The 24,509-nt window shown below is 48.0% G+C and overlaps 2 protein-coding genes across 2 annotated transcripts in view; one reads left to right on the top strand and one right to left on the bottom strand.

Annotated features, from left to right (window-relative positions):
* LOC126521977 (rho GTPase-activating protein 18-like) overlaps nt 1–24,509 on the bottom strand; it is a 216,274-nt gene that overhangs the window by 103,148 nt on the left and 88,617 nt on the right. The window lies entirely within an intron of this gene.
* dgt1 (KAT8 regulatory NSL complex subunit dim gamma-tubulin 1) lies at nt 1,778–5,771 on the top strand. Its single transcript, XM_050170743.3, has 2 exons — nt 1,778–3,008; nt 5,372–5,771. Exons 1-2 carry the CDS (start codon nt 1,864–1,866, stop codon nt 5,646–5,648), a joined length of 1,422 nt encoding a protein of 473 aa, XP_050026700.1. The 5' UTR covers nt 1,778–1,863; the 3' UTR covers nt 5,649–5,771.

The raw sequence follows: 24,509 nt of genomic DNA, 5'->3' as shown, positions 1-24,509 counted from the left end.
CCGAAGCATAAGAAAGCTTGTTGACGTATAGTGAGCATACACAGGATGTGAACACCATTTTAGTTTAATCGTATCAAAAAGCTGTTCAAGTTCGAAAAAATATTCGATTCGATTCAGTTTCAATATTATCATTCGCACAATGATATAGCAGAGACATTTTAATGGTGCCGCCCAAAATCAATATTATCGCCAGATGACAGATTGCTCACGCATAACCCTGTCACGGCGATTTTACACATTACTGAGACAGTAAGAGCCATTTGCCGTTACGCGAAAATGGGTGGAAAGGAAATACGGCACCGCTACATCGGAGCACGCACACACGCCTTCTTTCTTTCTTTCTTAATATTATTTTTTTTTTACTTGGGGCATTCTCTCACCGCCATCAGGCTAGAATAAGGCACCATTTAATGATCACCAGGATTAGGGCTCCGCTTGCTCTTTGCACCGAAAGCGTTGCGTCACTGGCAGATGATAATTCAAGAAAGCGTAAAGCGTCTTTTTCTCTCCTCTCTCTCTCTCTCTCTCTCTCTCTCTCTCTCTCCCTATATATATATATATATATATATATATATATATATATATATATATATATATATATATATATATATATATATATATATATATATGTATATATAACTGAGCACTTCGTCCACATTTTGCCATTCTTGCGAATTTTGCGATTCTTGTTATAACGACCTAAAAAAAAATGCCTTTCAACTCGGAGGCATTCGAAGTCTCGACGGAGGCTAAACGCCTCCCCCGTCTCACCCCTCTCCTTGCCTGCAACCTCACATCTTTCACTGTCTGAACTTTTGGCTACAACAATATTCCCCCTCATGATCTTCGCCTACCTCTTCCACTGCCCTATTTGGCAGTCAGAGGTAATGCGCAAGAACAAAACCGCTCCGATAAAATATAAATCATAGAATAATAGAACTAATAACAATCCTATAACTAACAGAGGTTTAACATAATTCCTAAGCAAATTTAAATTTTAATAGTTATATGCACGGGGAATCGCCATGGCATAGAAAAAGTGCCAGGTCGATTTCAGTTGGTCCGGTACTCAACTCGCTCAGCACAGCGCAGCTCCATAAAGTAACAATATCCGATCTCGAAGGCTGTGCTGTTGCACTACAAGCGCCAGAAGCGATTTCAAACTCCAGAACGGACGTACTGACTGCTATTTCTTTAAGATCCCCGATTTAAAGAATAATTACCGTAACGGCAGTACCTATAATTAATACATGATACTCCATGTGCAAGAGAGGTTTCTGCCAAAACTGAACGTTTGCAACGTGCCTCCGGCTCCCAAAACAGCGTCCGCCGCATTTAACCTGTGAAAGCATAGCCTTTAAGATCCGTACTTTAAGTCCAGAAGGCGCCACCCTATGCAACGTGAATTTACACGCCACCTTCTGAAGAATGCGCCCCGTGCGGCCTCTCAAATAAACTTAGTGCAAATGAACTGCAGCACCGTGGCGGCTTGGGCTAGTCGGTTCGTACTCTACAGGAGGGGGGGGGGGGGGGGAGGGCAGCGTGAAGGGAGGAAGGACAAGAAGGGAACACACATAAACCAGCGCTGCATTCCCCTTCCTGTCCTTCGTCCTTTCGCGATATTCCCCTGCAAACCTATATACATCTCACATCTCGGAGGCCGACACTCTGATCTTCTCGTTTAGGTTCCGTTTCGTCAGATGGCGCCACCATTTCAGACGCTGCCCGCACAACTGCTTTGTTTGCCGCGTAGATGGCACCTGCGTCGCATGCGAAACGTTTGAGAGACGACGCGTCATAGTAAGGCAAGGCGTGGACGCGTAGTTCCTGCGAAGAAAGGCGAAATGGCTGCCTGCCGTGTGGATGTTGCGTTCCAAGTTTGTGCCGTCTAACAAAGGCAAGCTTGTGCTGAATTTGACTGCCAGTACTAACGCCCGGAAGTGTAAATACCAGCAAAACATCGCAGCAATGAGCGTCATCAGGCGAGTCATGGTGAGCCGAAAACCAAAGACGACGGTCGCCGCCCCGGAACGCAAGCTATGCAACTACATGCACCGCGTGTGCCTCCAAGCCAGAATCGAAGGCTACGAGTACTGCATGCGGCACGTTCTCGAGGACAAAACTGCTCCTTTTCGACAGTGTGCATACACCCACGCCCAGAGCGGGCGCCGGTGCGCCTATGCGGCGCCGAAAACTGACAAACGGGAGTCTCTCTGCCAGTTTCACGCGCGAAAGGCTCTCCAGCACCGTCGTTCGTCCGGAAAAAAGCAGCACCTCGTCGAGACGCCGCAGAAAGTGATCGAAACGTTGGAGCACTACTGCCGAGACCCGCAGCATTCCGTAGACCAATCGGACACCGCGAGAAACACGGTGAAGTTTTACGATGTTGAAAGTGACGAGGAGCCTCCTACGATCGGAGAGATCCGACCGTACGCTGAAGGCGACAGTGATGCCGACAGTCTCGACAACGACTTGGACGATCCGCTCCGGCACGCCGGCGTGTTCACCGTCGAGGAAGCCGCGTCAATCACTCGAGATAAGCTGGTGCGGTTGCAGAGACTGTACTTGAACCATTTTAAAAGACTTACGGACATCCTGACGCAAAAGCGTGCTCAGTACCTTCGGAACAAGGCCTCGTCAGCGCCTGTGTCCAAGGACTTCGCCTCGCCTCAGGAGGAGGCGCTCTACAAGCGGTACCGCGCTTATTACCGGTACCATCGCACCTACGGTCCCGAAGCTGTGCTCAGGGCTCGGTTCAAGCGCAAGCAGAAGTGCTTGAGTGATGGCATCCCCGTGACTTGCAGCCAGGCAGGCTGCAGCAAGCGCGTCATTCCCTTGTCGAGGTTCTGCCGCTCACACATCCTCAACGACCGCAAACAACAGCTGTTTGAGCGCTGCGATGGTGACAGCAACAATGGCCAGCCTTGCAGCACAGTAATGTTAAAAGTCCGCAGCCCGCGCGACGTCTGCCTCATTCATGCCGCGCCCAGCCCGGCCTTGGGCTGCAGGTGAGTCCAATTCGCACGCAAGAAAATGCGTGTGAAGCGTTCGGCGAAGGTTGTTGTAAGGCAAGATACTTCACTAAAATTGAGCATAACGAAGCGCGGTCGTTATAGCACTTATCACTTTACTAAGTACGTCGCGATAAAGTTTACCGGTGCATCATATTTTATGAAGTTTATTGTTATAAAAAAAAAAAATTTATATCTGCTTCCTTTCTGGAAAACTGCGATTTCTGCATGTTTCGCTGCAATAGCTTGAATCAAAGAAGTGTGAGGTATTAGTAAATGTAAGGCCAGAGCAGTACATATAGCAAAGTGGAACACTTTTGTTGTCAGCTTTTACATATTTTTCATGCAGGTATAGTGTTTTACTCAAATACTTCTGGTATTACATCTTGTATGATTCTATTCTGCTGCAATGCACGTGACAACTCATTTTTCTTTTAATTTGTGCGTGTTGAAAAGTGACATATAATTGCAGCGGAACAAGGAAGCTAAATAATAATGAACCATTTTTCTCAATCTTTGGTTACAAATACGTGAGTGCACACCGTCGCCATCTGGCTTCACACCAGACTTGTACATATTACAGAAAAAAGTAACCAATTACAATTAATTCATTCAAAAATGTATTGGTTGCAGTGACCAATTACTCTGCCCCACAAGAGTAATTGAGCAATTACTAAAGTGTGATCAGTTACATTTATGTCACTTTCTTCCTCACGTTAATAACATACCACAAATACTGTAAATAGCACGAGCTGGCCTGGATATTTCAGTGCATCCTCTGCAGCCCCATCACACATTGTTTATTCTCACTAACAGCTGCATTTCAAAATTTTCGACGGTAATCTTCCCTCTGTTTTTGGTGAATGTACACCAGAAGCGACACAACAATGTTCCCTCGATCTGTGCACTGGAGGAAAGGGTGGTGGTGTAACATGTGAACACCTTGCATACGAGACTGTCGTTCCTGAACACTGTGATGCCAGAATCTGGGTACTGTATAGAGTGATGCACTTATTTGTTGTTTGGGCTCTGGGAAAGCACTTCTGACCAATAGGGCCAATTAAAATCGGAAAAAATTGTAATTATGTGGTTTCATGGCATCAACATCGAATGTGGACGTCGTTGGAAAGCCATAGCAGTGCCGGGTTCAGTTCTTTGGCCAGCATTTGGCAGAGCATTAAGATGAAGAAACAAATACCAAGAACCTGAGTTTTCGTGTTTGACTATGAGCATCCACAAGGTTGCTGAGCGACACAACCGCGGGCGTTCTACTGCAGTTTTTCACCGAAATCAAGTACTCAAAGCTGCGTCACCTGTTACAGTTTGTCTGGACAATAGAGTAGTTGAATTACAAAAAGTATTCAAGTGATCAATCGATTAAAAAACTACCCAGAAATGTACAAGTAGTTAACTACATGTTATTCGTTGCATACAAGTCTCTCATAAAAACATACATCGTTTAAACTATGGACACTAAACTGATCTAGTACCTACGAGAAAAGTGTGCACAGCACTTTTTTAACGTATCTTGCAAACTGCATTGAATCGTTTAAGCACTTGGGCCTGCTGCATAGACCCATCATTACCAAAAGGCTGTTAGGTTGGCAGGAGTGTATTTGGCCATAATAGACAAACAGGGAACTGTTAAACTGAACTCGGAATTCTTCCTTCCTGCTGATTCAGAAAAGTATTAGTTATGATAAAATCTGAAATTACAAGAAGTGTCAAGGGATGTGCTTCTTGTAATGCCACTCCTTGCGTAGGAAGAGAATGGGGGGACTGACTAGAAGTGCGACGCTTCTGCAGCACTTCTTAGTATGTGCTTCACAAATCGTTTTGAATGTACAAAGTTAAAAGCCAGAAATTTATGCCAGCTGTTTGGTGGCATTCCACATTGAGGTGCAGCATTGTATGCAGTGCTAATTGCTGTGTCTAAAGAATTGTAGGAGGCTAATGGCACTTTCAAATGGATAACCAGTAGCGGTTTCGGTCAACTTTCACCAAAACTCTCACCTGCCTTAGCTGTGCCACCAAGACTAGTGCGAGCCCTCAGGAAAGCACGTTTAAAGCAATTAAACATGCTTATCGTTGCCCACTGGAAAGTGCACAAGCACTGTCATAGCGGGCGCAGGCAGAGCTAAAGGATAAAACAATCAGATTTTAACTGAATACCATATAGATCATTGACACATTACAAAAATTGCATCCTTTTACTGTATCTTTTTTTAGAGCACTCTGCCAAAAGGCGAGGGTTACTATTCCGGTTCAAGTTGATTTTATTTATTGCCCCCTGTGTGACACTATTTTCTCATGGTGCCGTTGCTTTCCGACCTGACCAAAGACATTATTTTCATTTTCAGTGTCACCGAAAGCAAAGGCAGCAGTGAAAACATACATGTAGACGTGGAGAGCACTGTTGATATGGACATTCCGGAAATAGAGCACTTCCAGTCCATGGACGACATAGCTGCCTTGGGCTTGGATGTGGTGCAGCCCGGTTGCCTTTTTGGCCTAAACCAGTTCGGAGACCCCGGTGAATCGACCGACTCGGCCCTGTCAGATGATGGGGGTACCAGCAGCATCATAGGCTTGGGAGCACCTTCAGACATTCTAGAAGATGTGGATGTTGTCAAGTGACACCCAACTGAGTTTCATTGTGAACCGAATTTTCAAGACCCTTCACAAGCAAAACTGAATGTTTTGACTGACTAGTCCAGTTCCATTGTGAGAATAGCATTCATTAAAATGTTGGCTAAGTTAGTTATACAGTTTGTGCGATCATTTTCGTTTTTTTTAAGAGTCCTCCTACAATGCAACTTATTAGGTGCAATACATAGTACACCCAAGATTGCTGCCCAAGCACTCCGTACAGATGGCGAACCAGTGAAGCTGAAATGTGCGGTCCCTGTGTTTATCACTGGGTTAATCCCGACATTTCATTAATCGACGGCTGGGTATGCTGCTGGATCCTTGGTACACAGTTGCTGCTTGCGCTTGGCTGCAGGAGCCTGTTCTTGTGCCCGGGCTTCAGCATCGGCACGGCGTAGACGAGTTCGTTCCTGGTTCTGCTCGCGGTTTTGCTGATCGAAAACTGCCTGCTCCTCAGGAGTATGTATGACGTGTGGCCTACCTACTTTAGTGCCAGAAACTGCTGCGCGCGCACTTGGCTGCGACGAAGAGCAACGATGTCACTACTGGCCCAGCCAATTGCGCACTTCTTTTTTTTTTTTTTTTCGTGCATGTGCATGGGGTTGCGCCGGAGGAATTTCCTGCATGCATGCAATGGACGGACGAATTGGCTAGCCTAATAGACTTTCGGTGCAAAAAGCATGTGGCTCTGAATGCTCTTACTGACGTACGCAGCATAACATGGTTTGGGAAGCCGAAGACTCGGTTTAGTGGGCCACATGTGGCTTCACAACAGTTCCCACCATTGCTCACCACAAAAAGCACATACATTCTGGTTCTTCCGAGTATGCAGTCATGTGCACCCAACTTCTTTCCACAGTGCCACTCAAATATAAAGGCACTAGCGCTGCTGTGTTCAAGCTTTGTCGTAGAACAAGCAAGGTTATGTGCCACTTGTTCTAGACACATAAAAAGTGCCAGAAGTAGGCAAAGAATGCTGATAGCCTTGAAAGGTGGGGCACACAGTATGCACAGTTTATCACTGGTATTGTTTTCTATGTGGCCGAAGAGCAACGCTAATGTACACTAACCTGTGCAGCATACAGGTGCTTTGTCGTGGCCTTCCTGCCTCGACTTTTCCATAAACCAAACACCACACACCTAAAATTTGCATAGGGCTGCAGGATTTATAGTCTTCAGCTTTGTGGAGTTGTAAATAGCATGTCCAGGCCTAATCCTGGTCCGACAGTTACTGCCTGGGCTGCTGTCAATAATTGCTTACCCGAGCCCATGCAGTGCTCTACCAACAACCCTCTAATACAATACTCGGGCTTGTACTATTCCATCCTGACAGACCAACGTCAAGCCTCAAGCAGCACAGCATTGCCCAAGGAACTTTCAAGAGCAAAGCCTCATTTACTCAACCTTTCAGCATGCCTATATTACTATAAAACTGTGAGCATATTGGCCTCGAGCTCCACCACTGGAAAAGCTGGCGCCACCGTCGGCGTGACGTGCTAGGAGGGATCACGTGGACATAGCGGCCGCGTCGGCTGCTTCGGGAGCGCCGAAGCGAGCTGAAAACGAGTTTAAATTCCCTGGTACGCTGCGGTCCCCATTTAGCGGCGAAATTTTCCCGCTTCGAGTGTCTCCTTTACAACACTTGAAAGCACTGCAATAGGCAGCAGCTGCCTTTGAAGGCGCGCTACATGGTAGGCTACTGCTCGGTGCCGCAGGGCCGGACGCACGTAACGGAGGCCGGTGTCAGCCTTAGTCACACGTAGCCGCAGGACAAGAAGCTGCGTGAAGCTTGGCTCGCGAAACATAAAACCGGCAAACAGTCATCGGCTACAACTCGGGTATGCAGCAAGCACAGACGCGAGGAAGATTTCTGCTACGGCGCCACGTCTGCGATGTTCTGAAAACGCGCACTAGACGCTCGCCCGACTAATGTCATGATGGTTTGGTCTATGAACTTGTCGATGCTATAGATACTGGCAAGTTCAGTGGAGTGGAAAGGCAGCGGTAAGAAGCACATTTAAAAAAAGCATGGCATATGGTCATGTTTGTGTTATGAATTAATGAACTGGATTGCAAAAAAGGAGCAGCGGGAAATTGCACGCTGAGAACACCCACGAACACAGTGCGACGCAACTCGAGAAATAATATTGAAAGGTCAAAGAATTTAGAAGAAAAAAAAGATTGAATCGTCGCGACGGCACATCACAGTCCCCGTAGGCGTCGAAGTCTCTACAATGAAATTATTTTTGAACAGCTCTGATAGCGCCCACGCAACAATGGTTGCTTGTATACTGTCAAATGCTCATATTCTGCGGCCTAAAGCTCATGGCACGGTGCGAAAACGCGCGCGCAGAGAAATCGAAACAGTACGCGGACAAGCATGCAGACGCGCAGTCGGTCGCTGCGAATCTGCGCGATCGCTGCATTGAGGCTTCGTTCTATTACGCTCCATTTAGTTATACAAACACTATAATAACATATTTCACATAGTTTGCTCTCAGCGTCTACCTACCTTTCACGCAAGAAGCCGGTTCGGGAGACTCTATCGCGGCGACCGCGTGCAATGGCGTTCACTGTACGTATTCGGTAAATAGATAGCGTCTGTAAACGAGTGTGCGCTTTCAGTTTGCCCAAGATTATTATTTAGACAGTAAAAACTTCTCTCGTTTCGAAAGTACTTACAGAAATGTCCGGGAGAGCTCGCGTGTGGTGTTTTTAGTGAGCGCTGACAGCAAAACCTATGAGGAGCGCGCCACGTGATCCCTCATACTACGCCAGCGAGGCGCTTCCGATAGATGTCGACTCCGTAACTCCTCGCCGCCAATATAATACATTGTTTTTCTCGAATGGTTCAAGTTCACACTGACTCAACACTTTGCCTGGAACAATGTACTCGACGCCATCTTATAGTGTGCTTAAGGACAACCTTTCCTCCCCTTGCCACAAAGCTTTCTACGTTACCACGTGTTGCAGTCCTACATTTTAAATCTTTACGCCAGCTGAGCGCTCCACGAAGTGGTCGCCGCGTGAAATTTCTCTGAAGCTGTATTAATCCATGTTATTGCGTCCTCAACACTCATTCTTCCACCCCTTCTTCCAACCTTTTCGAACGCTCGCACAGCAGTCAGCTGTAGTTAGTCACATTTGTACTACCATAAAATGACCCGCACACATTCAAGCAACCCGATCCGCGTTACGTGGCATAGATTACGAGCACCTAACTCACAAGTGCGCGCTACTTCTTGGTCGTTTTTACGCGCTCACCCGCAGTGTTATCACCTTTGGCAGCTTGTGTAGCGCTGGGCCGTTTCTGATTACTTCGAGCCGCCAGAACACGGAGGGAGGATGAAGAGAGGAGGTGGGGGACACGTCGAGCTCGCGGGTGAGAAGGGGAAGAGCGAAAGAAATGGGCGAGGCAAAGAAGGAGAAAGCGGGACGACGAGGGGGCTGCCCGCTGAACCCGACCGCTGAGTGCTGCTGCTAGCTGCTGCATCGCGTTGCTGGAGTGCCGTCTCGTGATTTGCCTCCTTAAGTACGCGGCGGGGGTCAGCACGGCATCAATCACGGCTCGGCGACGTCGTCCCGATTATCCCGTCGAACCAGCCAGGTTACAGTCGCAGACGGCCCGAGCGGACAGAAGCCAGTGCAGGGACGATGTCCCACAGCCAAACTTTTTCGGGGGTGAGAGCAGGACAGACAGACAGACAAAGAACTTTAATGACAAGGTCCTGAGAAGCTTTGCCCTAGATCAGAGCTGCGGGCCGCTCCCACGTGGGGACTGGTAAACTTCAAATATTGAACTTCAAATATTAAACTTCAAATATTGAAATCAATTTTAGGAAAAAAATGTTTCTTGCAGTTAACGGTACAACATAGTTCTTTATAATGTGTCACTCCCACGAAGCTGGTCATTAAGAGCTGCTGTGTGATATAAAGCCTGGCTTCAGCACAGTTAAATGCGTTCAGACCAGCAGTTCCCAACTTCTCTTAAGTGCGGTACCTTTGGGCCGTTCACAGGTAACTTGATAAGCCTCCTGAATGAAGGAAGCAGGAATGAAAATGATAAATGGAGAGGAACGGAAGGCGCTGTAAACACGTGCAAGAACATGAAGCTGAAGAAGCTCACTCTGCGGAGGCGAGGCCTCCCTTAACGAATGCAGCCGTGCCTCGTACACGTATAGAACTGCAGTTGTGATATCGACTATACAAGGATGGAGGATGACTACTGGCGATTTCATAGGGATGTTTGAAGGTTTCGAGGAGCTTTGTCTGGCCTCTAAGACACTGCAAGCTAGACTCTCATTACCCACTACGCCCACATGCGAGGGAAGCCAGCGAAGGTGATGGAGGAGACTTTAATGAAGAGATTGGCCTGGAAAGCGCGTCTCTGGCCCGCTACCCTTCCCAGGGTTAGAGGGAAAGAGAGAGGTACATGGCAGGTGACTATGCTAGCGAAAGACCAAAGTGAAAATGTGGCTGAGCGACTTTTTTTATCTTGCAAACCCTTGCTGTCACGACCGCGTGTAAGGTGCGGGCTTGCTGCCAGGAAGCTCGACAACGAGCTAGTAAGAGTGTCAAGTCGGGTAGCACACAACACATTGAGCGTCAAACCTACTAAAAAATGCCGTTGCAGTAACTCCGTTTCCTTTGTCGACAAAACCGTCGGCAAGAACCTGTGCCTGTGCTGTTTACTCGTTTGCCCTGTGACGCGCTGTTTCTGTTTTTTACTACAAAGATGAACCAACCAGCCACTTTGAACACAGCTGACGGTATCGTCGGTCAACCTTCAAACAATGGCGTCGACAGCGGGGAAGGGGGTGAGGTCTCCGGGGCCCGAGCCTCATCCGAAGTTTTCCGGGGGAGGGGAGGGGGGTGGGGGAGTGCCCCCCACCCTGGAAGAATGAAAGCTTTCCGCCTATGCCTTCAAATGCTCGAACACTAAGAGAGAAAAGGAGTTTGATGAAAACTCGAGATAACATCTTTGCAATATGCACAGCTTGCTGCTTATAGCTTGTTGGAAATAATACTAGAAGGAGAAAAGAACGAGCAAAAGCAAAATTAAAGCAAACCAGGAATAAAGAAACAAATTAAGGCGAGACAACTACAAGTAAACAAAAAGAAATTCGCTTTAGCGATAACGGTACGCGGGAATCTCGGTAAAGAGACCAGATGGCCGCTCCAGGTTCTCAAAGGCCATGGAGTCGCTGCCACACTTTCGGAAAGCCGAGACCATGACATCTCTTTAGAGCAATGAAACCGCGAGACTTCATACGAGTCCGAAGCCGACGGAGAAGGGCTGGCGAAGCATCGGGCCGGAAACCTACGCTCATGAACCACTTCCATTGCTGCCTGCAGCGCCGCGATTGCGGTTGCGAGGCATTTTAGATGAAGTCTCTGCAGACAATCGCACTGCGACTCAGATGGTAAGGTCAGAGGCAGCTGGTTATCTGCATAAGTAGCTGAAAAAGCACGCGAATCGCTATCAGCCTTGTATGTAACGCTATCACTTGAAGACGGATGGCTTCTCCAGCTCCTTCAATGTACATTTAGACTGAAGCGGTAGCGCCTACAAAACGTCGGTGGTTGCTTCCACATTTAACTATCCTGCTGCACTGACGTGCTTTCGGTTTTGCGTGACATAAGTGCTTCCTCCTGCCGTCGACAGAGGAACAGCATAAACCGGGGGAAGTCCGCTAAGAGGAAACAATAGAAAATTTAAAGAAAGGCAGAAATAGACCGCCATAACACTGTCAAACATGCCGATGGGAGGTATAAGTTAGGCTATACTGTTACCAGCCGTTTGTGTTCGTAACCCGAGAAGAGACTGTAGGTGATTGAATAAGATTCAAGGCCCCGGGTAATCGAGCCATGACTTATACCACACTATTTAAGGACGGTATATATTTAGGTGAATTACGGTATACGCAGTGTGGTCCAACTATCAGGCACCAATATTTAAATATATGCAAATGCCACGTAGCTGCATGGACAGAACCAAGGTAATGTCGTTTGCCGCCGCTTGGAGATACTCCGATTATCTTTTGCATTCCGCCTAATTACATAATTAGTCTTATCAAATATTATAGTTGGATGAAAAGTGTCAATGAGAAAATTGTAGAACGACATGAAAAACTCCCGATACAGCTTTCTGTTGTTCAATACGTGCTGCATAAAAGTGTCTTTGCGAGCGTGAAAGAAGCCCGCGAATACACGTAAAACTGCCGCACGACTGGCCGCTCGAGGCACTTTGCGTGCATCTGCAAAGTGCCTCGAGGCGCCCCGTGCTTAACTGCTCAACACCATACATCCACTAAGCAACCACGTCGGGTCACACGGCCAATCAGAAAAGTGCGTTGCACGGCGAAAAGTGGCTGCTGACGGGAACTTCAGCGAAGACAGTCGGAGTTGCCAACTCTGACTCGGCATAAATCCCACTGTTGCTCGTTTTCAATGTGACCTGGATTAATGTAGGGTCTGACACAAGATGGCGGCCTCACCTCCCTGTCTATCTCACTCTTGAATTGAATTGAATTCTAGAGTTTTACGTGCCAAAACCACGATTTGATTATGAGGCACGCCGTAGTGGGGGAGGCTCCGGATTAATTTTAACGAACCCCCAATGCACGGGGCCACGGGTGTGTTGGCATTTCGCCCCCATCGAAATGCGGCCGCCGCGCCTGGGATTTCATCCCGCGACCTCGTGCTTAGCAGTGCAGCACCATAGCTGCTAAGCCACCGCGACAGGTTAACTCCCCTCCTCTTCCTGTATAAACACCGACAGTCAATGGCCCATCTCCAGACCGGTGTCCGCCTGCTCCCTTAACTATGACGAAGTTCACGGGGGTCGGATAACCACAGCGTGAAAAAAAAGACAGTGGTTCATAGCTTACGACCACAGGATGAGGGTTTGGTTAACCTTTCCGCCTGGTCCGCTGGTCCTCGAGCACGCCGCCTCCACTACGTTGAAGCCGCGGGCGTTTGTTTCGTGAGCTTTATCTCCGCTGCTGGCGCGTTTCCACCGGACGTCCCGCGTCTGCCGCAGCGTCTCGCACGTCGTCCCCCACACCGTGCCATTACGACGATACATCAACTGGTGTAATGCTAAGGGCACGATTGTATCTCAGTTTCATTCGTTGTCCGGTGTTTCGCAACCGTCGGGGGGGACTCTCTGACGCGCCCAAATTGCCCGCCGTCACCGCAGACCGGCTCCCGCGCGAGACCGGGGCGCCCCGCGCTGGCCTAGCTCCGCCGCCGCCATTGTCCTCTCGGTGATAGGCGCACCACCACCACCACTTATGGGGCGTGTCCGATTTCCCACGTGTGCTCGCTCCAAGGCACGCGGGTCGTGCGAACGACGGTGCTCTCCCTATTTCAAAGGTAAAGCGGGTTCTTGTGCACGCAAGCGAGAGTCGAATACATTTGCATATCTTTTGGCCGAGGCCGACGATAATCCTACGTGGATGCGCCGCGTGGCGATCAAGAGTGGATTACTTTTTTTTTATTGAAATGAAAATAAAAGAAAGAGGCGAAGTCTAATGGTGACGGCTACTCCTTTTCGCATAGCGGAAACAACAATACAAGAGAAATATATGTAAGAAAATGAAAGGAAACCACGTCATAGGGTCAGAAATCCACAGCATGCAGCCCTATACACCCATGAACATATGGATATAAAAGTCAAATGCAAGTTGCACCACAATGAGTTTGTAAAGTCACAAACAAACACACAAGCGACCGTGATGTAGACTGCGATTAGCATATAAACAGGTGAGGAATTACACAGGGTTAAAATAATGATTGCACAGAATACAAAAGAAGTATAACACGTAATATACAAGCATCAATAATTACAAATATTAGAAGCAAGTTACAGTGACATCGTGGGACTATTTAGTGCGATATCTAGTACTTGTTAAGGACGCCTGTCTCTTCGCAAAAATGTTCAAGTGCGTTCGATATGCTTTTCGCTGTGCCACTTTCGATGGCCATGGGCCCAGCAGTTTTGCGAGTGAGAAAGGCTGGTGAGGATCAATGGAGTGTAGCTTTTGTTCTAGCTGCCGTCTTTGCATCGCCTATATGGGGCGTTCTTTCTTTTTTTTCGTGTCAAGCTGATGATGTCTTTTTTTTTTCAAAGGTCAACAACTCTCTCAGTTTCTCCTGACCTAACGCCTTGCTGTTACACATATATTCTTATTTATTTATTTATTTATTTATTTATTTATTTATTTATTTATTTATTTATTTATTTATTTATTTATTTATGTGAACATTCTCAGCAACTGAAGGCATTACACAGAGGCACCCGGATATGGCAACGATGGAGGCAGGAAGGTAGTTATACTCGTAAGCTGTTCTTGGGATGAAGGAGTTGAAATAAGCATTCGAACATTAGGAGAACCCGAAGTAACACTTTTAATGCGAATAGCATTCTTTGCCTACTTCAGCGGTCTTGAATCTATCTATCTATCTATCTATCTATCTATCTATCTATCTATCTATCTATCTATCTATCTATCTATCTATCTATCTATCTGTCGGTCTGTCTGTGTCTGTCTGTCTGTCTGTCTGTCTGTCTGTCTGTCTGTCTGTCTGTCTGTCTGTCTGTCTGTCTGTCTGTCTGTCTGTCTGTCTGTCTGTCTGTCTGTCTGTCTGTCTGTCTGTCTGTCCTTCCGTCCGTCCGTCCGTCAGTCAGTCTAGCCTCTTGCGCCGACCCGCTGACCCAAGTTGTGTAGCTGCTTGAGCCACTAGGTGTGTGCTTCTGGTCGTAACGCTGTCGTGGTCATTCACAGCTTCGTGATCTTACTCTTGTCACGCAGTCGACGTCACGCCTTCTATCCCAACCCAGTGATGGGTTGGGATAGTGGCATGGACCACTAGGTATGGGCTTGGGGTCGTGATGCCGTCATGGTCATTGCGTCGCCGTCACTCTAGCTTTGTCGTCCTACAGTCGCCATGAATTCGTTGCCACACCGCCAAAATGATGCCGTCGTGGTCCTTCAATCGTCGTCATTTCAGCTTCGCTATCTGACTCTCGTCATGCTGTTGTCGTTGTGCCTTCTACTCCGACCCAGTGGTCCAAGTTGTCCGACAGTTTGCGCCACTAGGTATGTGTTCAGAGTCGTGATACGGTCGTGGTCGTTGCACCTTTGGTCATGCCGTCATCACGCCAATCGTCGTCACACAGTCGTCGTCAACCTGCCGTTTTACCGTTGTCATCACTTCAGTTACGTCATCCCATTGCCGCCATGTCATCACTGTCATACCGCCTTCGTCGTTCGATCAACGTCAGTCTTTCTTCGTCATTGTATTGTAATCACGGTGTCATTATTCAATCGTGATTATGGTGCCCTTGTCATGCCTCCATTATGACACCTACGTCGTAATGCCCTCGTGGTCGTGTCTTCACCATCACTCCAGCTTTTTTCTTTTTCATTTCATTTCAATTCATTTCCATAAAGACCCCCGTTTGGGGGTATTACATAAGGGGTGCGATTAACATTGCAAATTATATTTCCCGCATGATGACAGGTGCAATGTAACTTTATCTAGGAATACTGATGGGCAGGTGATGGCTGCAATTTCACGGGGAAGGTTGTTCCGATGACTTGCTGCTTGAAGAAAAAATGGTTTGGAAAAATAGTCATGCGGGCACGTTGTCGTGAGACTTTAAACGGATGACCAGTACGTTGAGACGTGCGTGGTGGCGGCGCGCAGATGTAAGGTTCTTGTTTGAGCTGGGAATAATAAAATTTATGAAATAGACAGAGGCTAGAAATGCGGCGGCGGAGGGAAAGAACAGTTAATTGGGACTGCAATTTGAGCGATGATGCACTGATATTGTGTGAGTATGAGCGATGAATGAAGCGTGCGTCTCTGTTTTACACGGCTTCTAATGAATCAATGAGATATGCGCGTTGTGGATTCCAAATGGCGGATGCATACTCAAGTTTTCGTCTGATTAATGATTTGTAAGAAAGTAGTTTCACACCTAGAGGGGCGTCGCGAAGATGGCGTTTAAGGAAACCAAGTTTTTTTTCGCAGATAAGATTAGGTTTGTTACATGCTCACGCCATGACAGATCATTACTGATAGTTATGCCTAGGTAAGTATAAGACCGGAGAAGTTGGACAGGGGAATCAGAAGCCACGTATGTAAATAAATGAGGGCTACGACGGCGATGAAAAGACATGAGCTTGCATTTAGTGTGATTAAGGGTCATCAACCAGAGATTACACCATGCTTGAGTGAGATTCAGGTTGTCCTGGAGGAATTCTTTATTAGTATTGTTAGTGACTGGGTTACAAATGACGCAATCGTCGGCGACCCGGCGAACATGACACGATAAATTTCGCGCCAAATCATTAATGTAAATTAGGAATAGGAGGGGTCGAAGTACACTTCCTTGCGGAACACTTTATGTTACCGGTAAACCGTTGGAGGAGTGGTTATTGATGACAATAGACTTTGAGCGATTCGTGACGAATTACTTTATCCACGCGACAATGTCTGGATGCAAGTTGGAAAAGCTTTAGGAGTACGAATTTGTGCGGTACCTTATCGAATGCCTTGGCAAGGTCCAAAAAATGGCATCAGTTTGTAAATTATTATCGATATTAGAATGGAGACTGTGAAGCAGGATGGCAAGCTGCGTCTCGCACGACAAGCCTTTTCGAAATCCGCGTTGGGATGGAGCGAAAACATTCACTGAATACAGATGCTGCATAACTTGAGAGTACATGACGTGCTGCATGAGTTTACGAGGAATGATAGTGAAATTAGTCGGAAGTAGAGCAGCGAATTCTTGTTATCTGATTTGAACACACGGATGACCTTCCCCATCTTCCAGTATTCTGGGATGATACCTGTGGCGAGTGACTGAGAAACCAACAAACACAGAAGCTTAGAGGAAATGTCCTTGGTATTGTTGAGAAATTTTGAATTAATTTTGTCGATTCCACATGATAACGAAAACTTTAGTTTGTCGTTTATACACGAAATGTCATTTTCAAGAAAAATGATGGCTGGCATCGCCTACTCAGAGGAGTTTGCGTAGTTTGCAAACTCCTAGTTGCGTCCAGTTATTTCTTCTACATTTGCACTTATATTCGTTTTCGCGGGTTTCCGACTCAAAAGTAGAAAGCAATGAAGGAAGTAGCTCCTCAGGTTCACTTGTGAATACCGATGAAAATGCCGTGTTGAAAATGTCGACACACAGAGCATCGCGGACAGTGTCACAGTTATCGTTGCATGGTAAGGGTGATGTCACGTGATTGTTGCGGATTTATCAATTGCCAGAATTTTCTTGGGTTATTGGTTACCATTTTGGTCAAGTTTTGTTGAAGAACCGAAGGTTTTGCGCAACTGACCGCAGATAAGTATGCATCTTCAGTCACATGGTATATTTCCCACGCAACGGCGCGGAACTCGGCCTAAGTTTCGCTGCGCGGTAGAGCAGGTGGAGCAGGCGCACGTTAAAGAACCCCTGGTGATCCAAATTTCCGGAGTCCCCCCACTACGGTTTGCCTCATATTCAGATCGCGGTTTTGGCACGTAAAACCCCATAATATTTTTCTTTTTATTTTAGATTTTGGGATAGTGTCTTCGGATATGGAAACCTTCTAATTCCATTATATATATATATATATATATATATATATATATATATATATATATATATATATATATATATATAGTTTTTCTATTTCGATTGCTACTCATTAGAATGCAATCTTGGGTGTATGTATCATGTTATGAATGATTGCTGACAGGGTTCTTTTTCTTTCTCTGCCACGTATTTACTTATGTTCGGCCTTAGAGGCACTCAAGCCAGCTTCTTTTTGGTCTACGGTCCCTTCCCCTATTTTGTTGTACGGGAAGAACAAAGGCAATTTTCAATCCAATTGAACGTCACGGGTTCAACTCCCGACCTCGGCGGCAGCATTCCGATGCGGGCGGAATGCGGAAACGCCCGTGTACCCCAAGTGGTCCAAATCGATTCGGAGTCCCCCATTACGGCGTCTCATATCCTGCGAGACGCCTTGGGACGCGAAAGCCCCACAATGTCAGTGCTTTATAATTTCCACCTCGATACTAAACTTCTGCGAAGCAGTGTTCGCCAGCGCATTTAACAATGGTGGTGTGGTCCAAACTCAGGTATACGTATTTCACATCCATTGGGGAAAGAGACATGTAGTATCTCCTACCCGCCATGGTGGCTCAGTGGCTATCATGTTAAGCTGCTAAGCACGAGGCCGCGGGATCGAATCCCGGCCACGGCGGCCGCATTTCGATGGGGGCGGAATGCGAAAACACCCGTGTACTTAAGATTTAGGTGCACGTTAAAGAACACCAGGTGGTCAAAATTTCCGGAGTCCTCCACTACGGCGTGCCTCATAATCAGAAAGTGGTTTTGTCACGTAAAGCCTCAAAATTTAATTTTTATGCACTATCTGCTCCCACAGACGATGAGCGCCTCCTTTCAGAGCCGATTATGGAAGCCGGGAGAGAGCGCGCGCAGCGACAGCGCTGCGGACTCTCACGTGGCGAGAGTGACCTTGACGATGCCATACGTACAGCATCGCCTTTCTTATGTTCCGACGCATTTACAACGCGAACGTACACGTCATCAGTGCATAACTCCAGTGCTTATTACTACCAATATTCACCGCTTCACTTTTATTTCTCCCCTTCCCTCTATGCGTGGGCACTATAGCCCCTCCATCCGGCCTGTCAGCGTTTCTTTCATTCAATCTTATGCTTCCACTTCACGATCAAGAAATAATTTTTCGTTTTGTTCAACAACACTTCGTTCTCTATGCCAATATCAAAATTTTACCAATATTTGTTCATGTTTTCTGTATAGGCAAACTTCTTTACAGGAAAGAGTTTAGCGATTGTGCGGAAAGGGTCGCCGCCTTCGGCCTCTTTGTCCTCGGCGAGCACCGCATGACGGCTACGACATCATATATACATGGGCACGGTAGCGTGATGCCCGTACAACGCTGCCACTGCTGCTATAGGTCACGTCACAGTGGTCACGGTAGCGAAGTCAGCAGCCGCAGAGGAAGCATATGGGCGAACATCGTACTGCCCCCCGGCTCTAGAACTTCGCTCTATTCTTTGCATAATTACACAACGAAAGAACATCATAATCGTTATCATAATCTTTTATGTGCACTGCAGGACGAAGGCATCTCTCTGCGATCTCCATGTATCCCTGTCCTGCGCCAACCGATTCCAACTACTACTCGCAAATTTGCTAATTTCAACACGCCACCTAGTTCTCTGCCGTAGTCGACGGCACTTCCCTTCTCTTGCCACCCATTCTGTAACTCTAATGGTCCACCGATTACCCACCCCGCGCATTACGTAGTCTGCCCAGCTCCGGAAATTTTTTTTTCTTTTAATGTCAATCAGGACATCGGCTAGCGGCGTGGTTCGCCGATCCACACGGCTCTCTTCCTGTCTCTTAACGTTACGCCTAATATTCTTCGTTCCATCGCTCTTTGCGCGGCCCTTAACTTGTTCGCGAAAGAACAAACTGTGTCTGTTTAAACATCCTCACTGTAACAAGCACGCGCCTTCGAGCGCAGAATCCCTTCATTACAGCGACGCTTTCTTTCCTTTCCCCCGCGGGGTTTGGCCTGTCTGCTCGCTCTGCTTCACATCGCGTAAAAGTGGGCCGATCCCGGAGAAGCTGTTATCAAAACTGGGCCGATCTTTGAGGCAGTGCAATCTGCGGTCGTGTGGGTCACGTGGGTGGCGTGGTTCGCCTGGTGGGGGTCGGTCACCACGTCGTGCCCTCATATCATGCTGCAAAACGCTGTGCGGAAGACCGACAGTTACACGCGCGTTACCGCAATGCCAAAGGACGCAAACCAGCGACGAGAGAAGTACGTGAACATTTCCTTGCGCGTATGCCTGGACATTAAATAAAATTACACGCATCGCGTCTGTCCTCGCATGGCATTTAAGCGAAACGGTCTCGAGCTGCTTCGCTTGATGCTGATTCCAACAAGTTCGTTACATCTGCCATAATACTTAATATCTATCCTCTTGAAACGCGGGCACAAGCTGCGATAATGTATGTGATCACACCATGTGATAATGTATGGGGGTTACTCATTGTATGGGCCACGTACACAGCAGATCAAAGTGCACAGAGTCTTACAGCGTAAACCTTGCGCAGAAAGACAGACTCAACACCCCCGAGTCAACGAGTGCGCTAAGCAGCTCCGCTGTAATTGGAAAATACGATGAAGCGCGGATTTCTTAATATGGCTTTGAGCACTTTTAGGGTAAATTGTAAATAAGTAAATGTAACATATTATGCTGCCTTTATCGTGACCAGTTGACATCATTTTGTAGAGCGCCATAAGGTTATGAAGCATCTTCTTTTTTCTTCGCGAAATGGGAGAAGGCGAGGAGAAGTGTTGCTTGCTAGGTTGGCCCTTCAGTACTTCGATGTAACGCTTAATTTCAACCACGAACGAAGGGATTCTATATAGCATCAGATGCTATCGTCAGTAGCTGCCGATCAACCATTTTGGCAACCCGCTTTGAAAGCGCGTAAATTTGAGAACTTTTTCTCCTACTTTATTTTCGTTTCCGAGGCTTTGAGCGCGCTGTTACAAAAGGAGCAAGTGTGCCACGGGAATAACCCGAAAACTACATCTCATAACTGCTTAGCGCAGTAAAAGTCCGCACAAAAACCTCCTTGCACAACGAAAACTTGATGGCAGCATGGGCCGCCCATGACGCCACATCTATAGGTGCAGTCTGGTGTCCTCCAACGGTGCAGAACAGCCTATAGGCGCTTCTGCACCGCTAGACCATGTACGTGCGCCTGTGGGGTCTATAGACCGAACAGGCGCACGTACCACTCCAGAAGCGGCACGCAGCCTCGCCATAGCAGGTAAATATTGACAAAAGCTGCGTTGGCAAGCCAGTGCGTGGCAGGTGCATCCGATGAACACACGTGCACCGGCCTCCAGCTGTATAGGGCAGCCAGAGTAGCAACGAATTTGAGCATTACTTCCTACACCGTGGTGACTAAGAAAGAATTACGACCGCGGAAGGAAGGTGAATCGGAGTTTCTGCGAGAGAGAGAGAGAGAGAGAGAATGAAGAGGAAAGGCAGGGAGGTTAACCAGATATGAGTCTCCGGTTTGCTACCCTACACTGGGGATGGGGGATAGGGGTTAGAAAGATGAGAGAGAGGAAAAAGCTAAAAAAAAGGAAAAAATAAACACGCACACGTGGAGACACACACTCAAAAGGCGTTCCAGTTAAAGTCGTTCACACAGGCCGGTAGATCGCAAAAAGCGCAATAGCGCTTGCACGGCCTTCTTATGTGACGGTAGGTCCTTTCGATGTTGTAGAATACTTGTTTCGGATTGCGGTTGGTCGTCCAGTTGGTCAAGTTCGTGGCGAAGGCATGCCCTCTGTGGACTGTACTGCGGGCAGGCGTACAAAGACGTGCAATAACGGCATATGCTAGGCGATACGCCAAGAAAGCAGTTCGTCAATGAAAGTCGGTCCCTCACTGTTAGTGACAGTGACTTGCTATGCCCATACAGGAACTTTGGACATCGCACTTTCCGTGAACTTCATCGCAATAAGCCAGCGTAACTCAATTGGCAGTATTTCAACAATATACACATATTTCAAATGATTTGCATATTTCACAAGATTCAGTTAGTAAAATCGAGAGATTGCCAATAACATACGCATTCACGGCACTTGTTCGGCACGTCGTGCTGACTTATAGCAGTGTTCTGATCCTGAAGAAAACACGGCGACAACGCAGCGCTAATTGCCGACTAAGTGCCGTAAATGCGTATGTTATCAGAAGGAAGTGCCCTCTCAATGCTGCTAGCTTAAGTTCGCTGAAACTTGAAAGTTCACTTGAAACGCAAGCTTTGGAAAAGCTGCATCTTGAATTACGTTGGTGCTATGCGGTGAAGTTCAACAGATTGCCGAAGGGGGCAGTGTCCAAAATTCCTTGGCATGTCTGCTCCATAAAAGTGAGAATATCCGAAAAAAAAAAGAGGACGAAGTAAACCTCAGTAAGAAGTTACAAAGACCTTGCAATAAATAAGATTTCGCTTCGTGCAGTCTTAACAATTAGAAGAACAAATGGTATAAGAAAGCGTCAAGAAACGCGCAGGACACAACGTTTTGTGCTATAACGTGACCGCCTCTTCAGAGAGACAAACGCACGTTCGCTTGTTCCAAAAGATATTCAGACATCTGATCAATTATTACAGTACACTTCAGCGCAGAAGCAGCCAGACAACCGCAAAGTAATAGACACGCAAACGGGACGGGCGCCGACTTTCCCAGCAGTGCTCACACCAAACGCCCCCTTACTACTTCGCCTCCCCTCTCGATTCGCTCTCAATCTCATTCTCGTCCTTCTCGCGACCGCATAGAATTACCAGTGGTCACTGACTAGCCGGGACGGAGCGCGCGTATCTAGACTGCGGTGGGCTCTAGTATCTAGACCACGAGTGGCCGCTGGAAGAGGGCGAGCGCTTGCCCGACCGGCTCGCCAAGCACCCGGTGGGCGCGGATCCCAGCCGTCAGCGTCACACTCTGCCACCGACACCGCGTGAGCGACAGCAATGCCGGTCGCCTCGGCTTCCGCGACGGCGCACCCCGATGAAGGCTGCGCAAACACTCCCGTCTCCCGGAAGCTTCCGGTTGCACTCTGACGAGGTCGGCGCGCTTAGCGACGCAGGTGTCGGGAGCCAGCGATATGTATACGACTACGCCACTCCGTCTCCGATTAACCTTTCGGTCCTGGGAGCAAGACCCCCGTTCGCCCCAATGACAGCACAGCTGTCAAAAAGACTCGATCGCTAGTGATTGTAGAGAATGGAAATGCAATTTTACGTTGCCGGAGGTGCTGGTTGTATTTATAACTCGGCTGGGAGACGATCGGGTGAGTGAAAGACTTTAACGAAGGGTGAAGACGTCAATCATGCTACACGCTGGGCTTGCTGCTGTATAGCTGAGTCCTATAACTGCCCCGCTTCTTTAGTTACGCAAAGCAGGAATCATGGATGACGCTGTAGTATATTTGCATGCAGGTACTTGATTTGTCCTTTAAATTTTCTTTCTTGATGCGTGTCCGCGTGCATCGTGCATGCGTGTGTGTTTCCCTGGTATCATCTCAATCACCCACAATCAGCAGCACATGTTAACGCGGCTCAGGTTTGGACGCATACAACGTCGCTCAGTCTCCGGTTCAGAAAAAAAAAACATTTTCGTAAGGTGACGGCAACAATACAAGCTGATACAAAACTCAGAAAACGTTCACACCCTCTTTTTTCTTTATTTCTTTACAACTCCCATTTCCCCCACCGCATTTCAGGGTAGTAAACCGGAAACTCGCATCTGCTTAACCTTGCTTTATTACCTCTCTCTCTCTCTCTCTGAAAACGGCTTTTGGTGCTATACAATAGCCTGAATAAACGTTTACGTGGCCTTGCGCTTAAGTAAAAGCATAAGCAACACGACTAGCGCAACATACGGTGGCAACGTCCCTCTTATTGCTACGTCGGCATTTTTGTTCGGTCGCCAAAGCGGCTTTGCAGAAGAATTAGTCAAACGACGTCACCATAACGCCTAAGGAAACGTAACGGGGAGGTCGATTATAGTCTCCAAGTCTGTGTCCCATTAAAGCCAGGTAGCGAAGTTCACAAGAAGTTTACAACAGTGAAGCTATGGCGGAGTGAGGCCTGAGGCAGCTCACCCTCGATCAGCCATATTTCAAAAGAATATTGGAACTCCATGCATGCACACGCGGATGGCGGAGTGACGTCTCACAAAGTGCCGTGACCTGTCAGCCGGTTCCTGCGCCGCGTCGCAGAGCGGCAAAGTGCCACGTTTAATGACGATTATATGACTGGAACGGAAATCGTGATAAGGCAATCTTCTGTTATGCGCACGCATTCGCGGTGACCGATGCGCGCGGCCCGCTTCCCGTCGGGTTTTCCCCGGGAGAGCGGCCACTTTCGCCGCAACAGCTCCGGACTTCCCAAGAAATGGAAAGAGAAGAACCAAAAATTCAAGAAGGCTGACTCCATGAGGCGCTCTCGACAGGCGACAGGACGACTGCACGCCTGCATCTCATCGGCCACTGCACGAATTTGACCTCAATCTGCGACCGGGATAGGAGGTGCGTCTCGACGAGTTGTTATGGACGCTCCAAAGTTCAAGAAACTCGAACATCCGGCCTTATTGGCACGTCATCGAGGTACGCCCCACCATCAAGTTTCGGACGCCTACTTTACAACTGCCGAAACGCCTGGTCCTCCGCCGGAAACGGCAAGGAAATCGGGACACGTCAAGTTCTTTTCCACTTCGGCACTTTCGCTAAACATGAGATGCGCCGCGAAGACGAGAAATCGTTCCATCAAAACAGCGCGCACGCCCGGTGGCCAAACGTGTCGTCGAACCACAACAAACGGCTCGGCTTGGCTTGCGACTCGGGCGCCGCCCCGCTCCGTCTTCACACGCGGCCGACGCTCCACCGCTCAAGCCCCTCCGAAGTTTGCCGCCGCCGCAAGAGAGTGCGTGCCGGAAATATCAGGGTTGGATCGACGTCAGGTCGCTATTGCGCCAGTGGTTCTTCCCTCGGCAGTGCGGTAGCAGCAGGCACCGGGAAAAAAAATAAAGGCGCGACCTTTGTTTGCGCAAGCACGTGGCCGCGATTCCGCTCTGGGCGGCGCGAAAGTAAGCGTCGTCGTATAGTCGTCATCGTCTGAACCAGAACGAATCCTCGAAACCGATTTCCGCGCGCGCGCGCGCTCGCTCGCGAGCACAGCGGCCGGGTTGCGTCACC

Source organism: Dermacentor andersoni, chromosome 6, assembly GCF_023375885.2.
Source record: "Dermacentor andersoni chromosome 6, qqDerAnde1_hic_scaffold, whole genome shotgun sequence".
Lineage (NCBI taxonomy): Eukaryota > Metazoa > Arthropoda > Arachnida > Ixodida > Ixodidae > Dermacentor > Dermacentor andersoni.
This window is presented reverse-complemented; position numbering and strand designations above follow the sequence as displayed.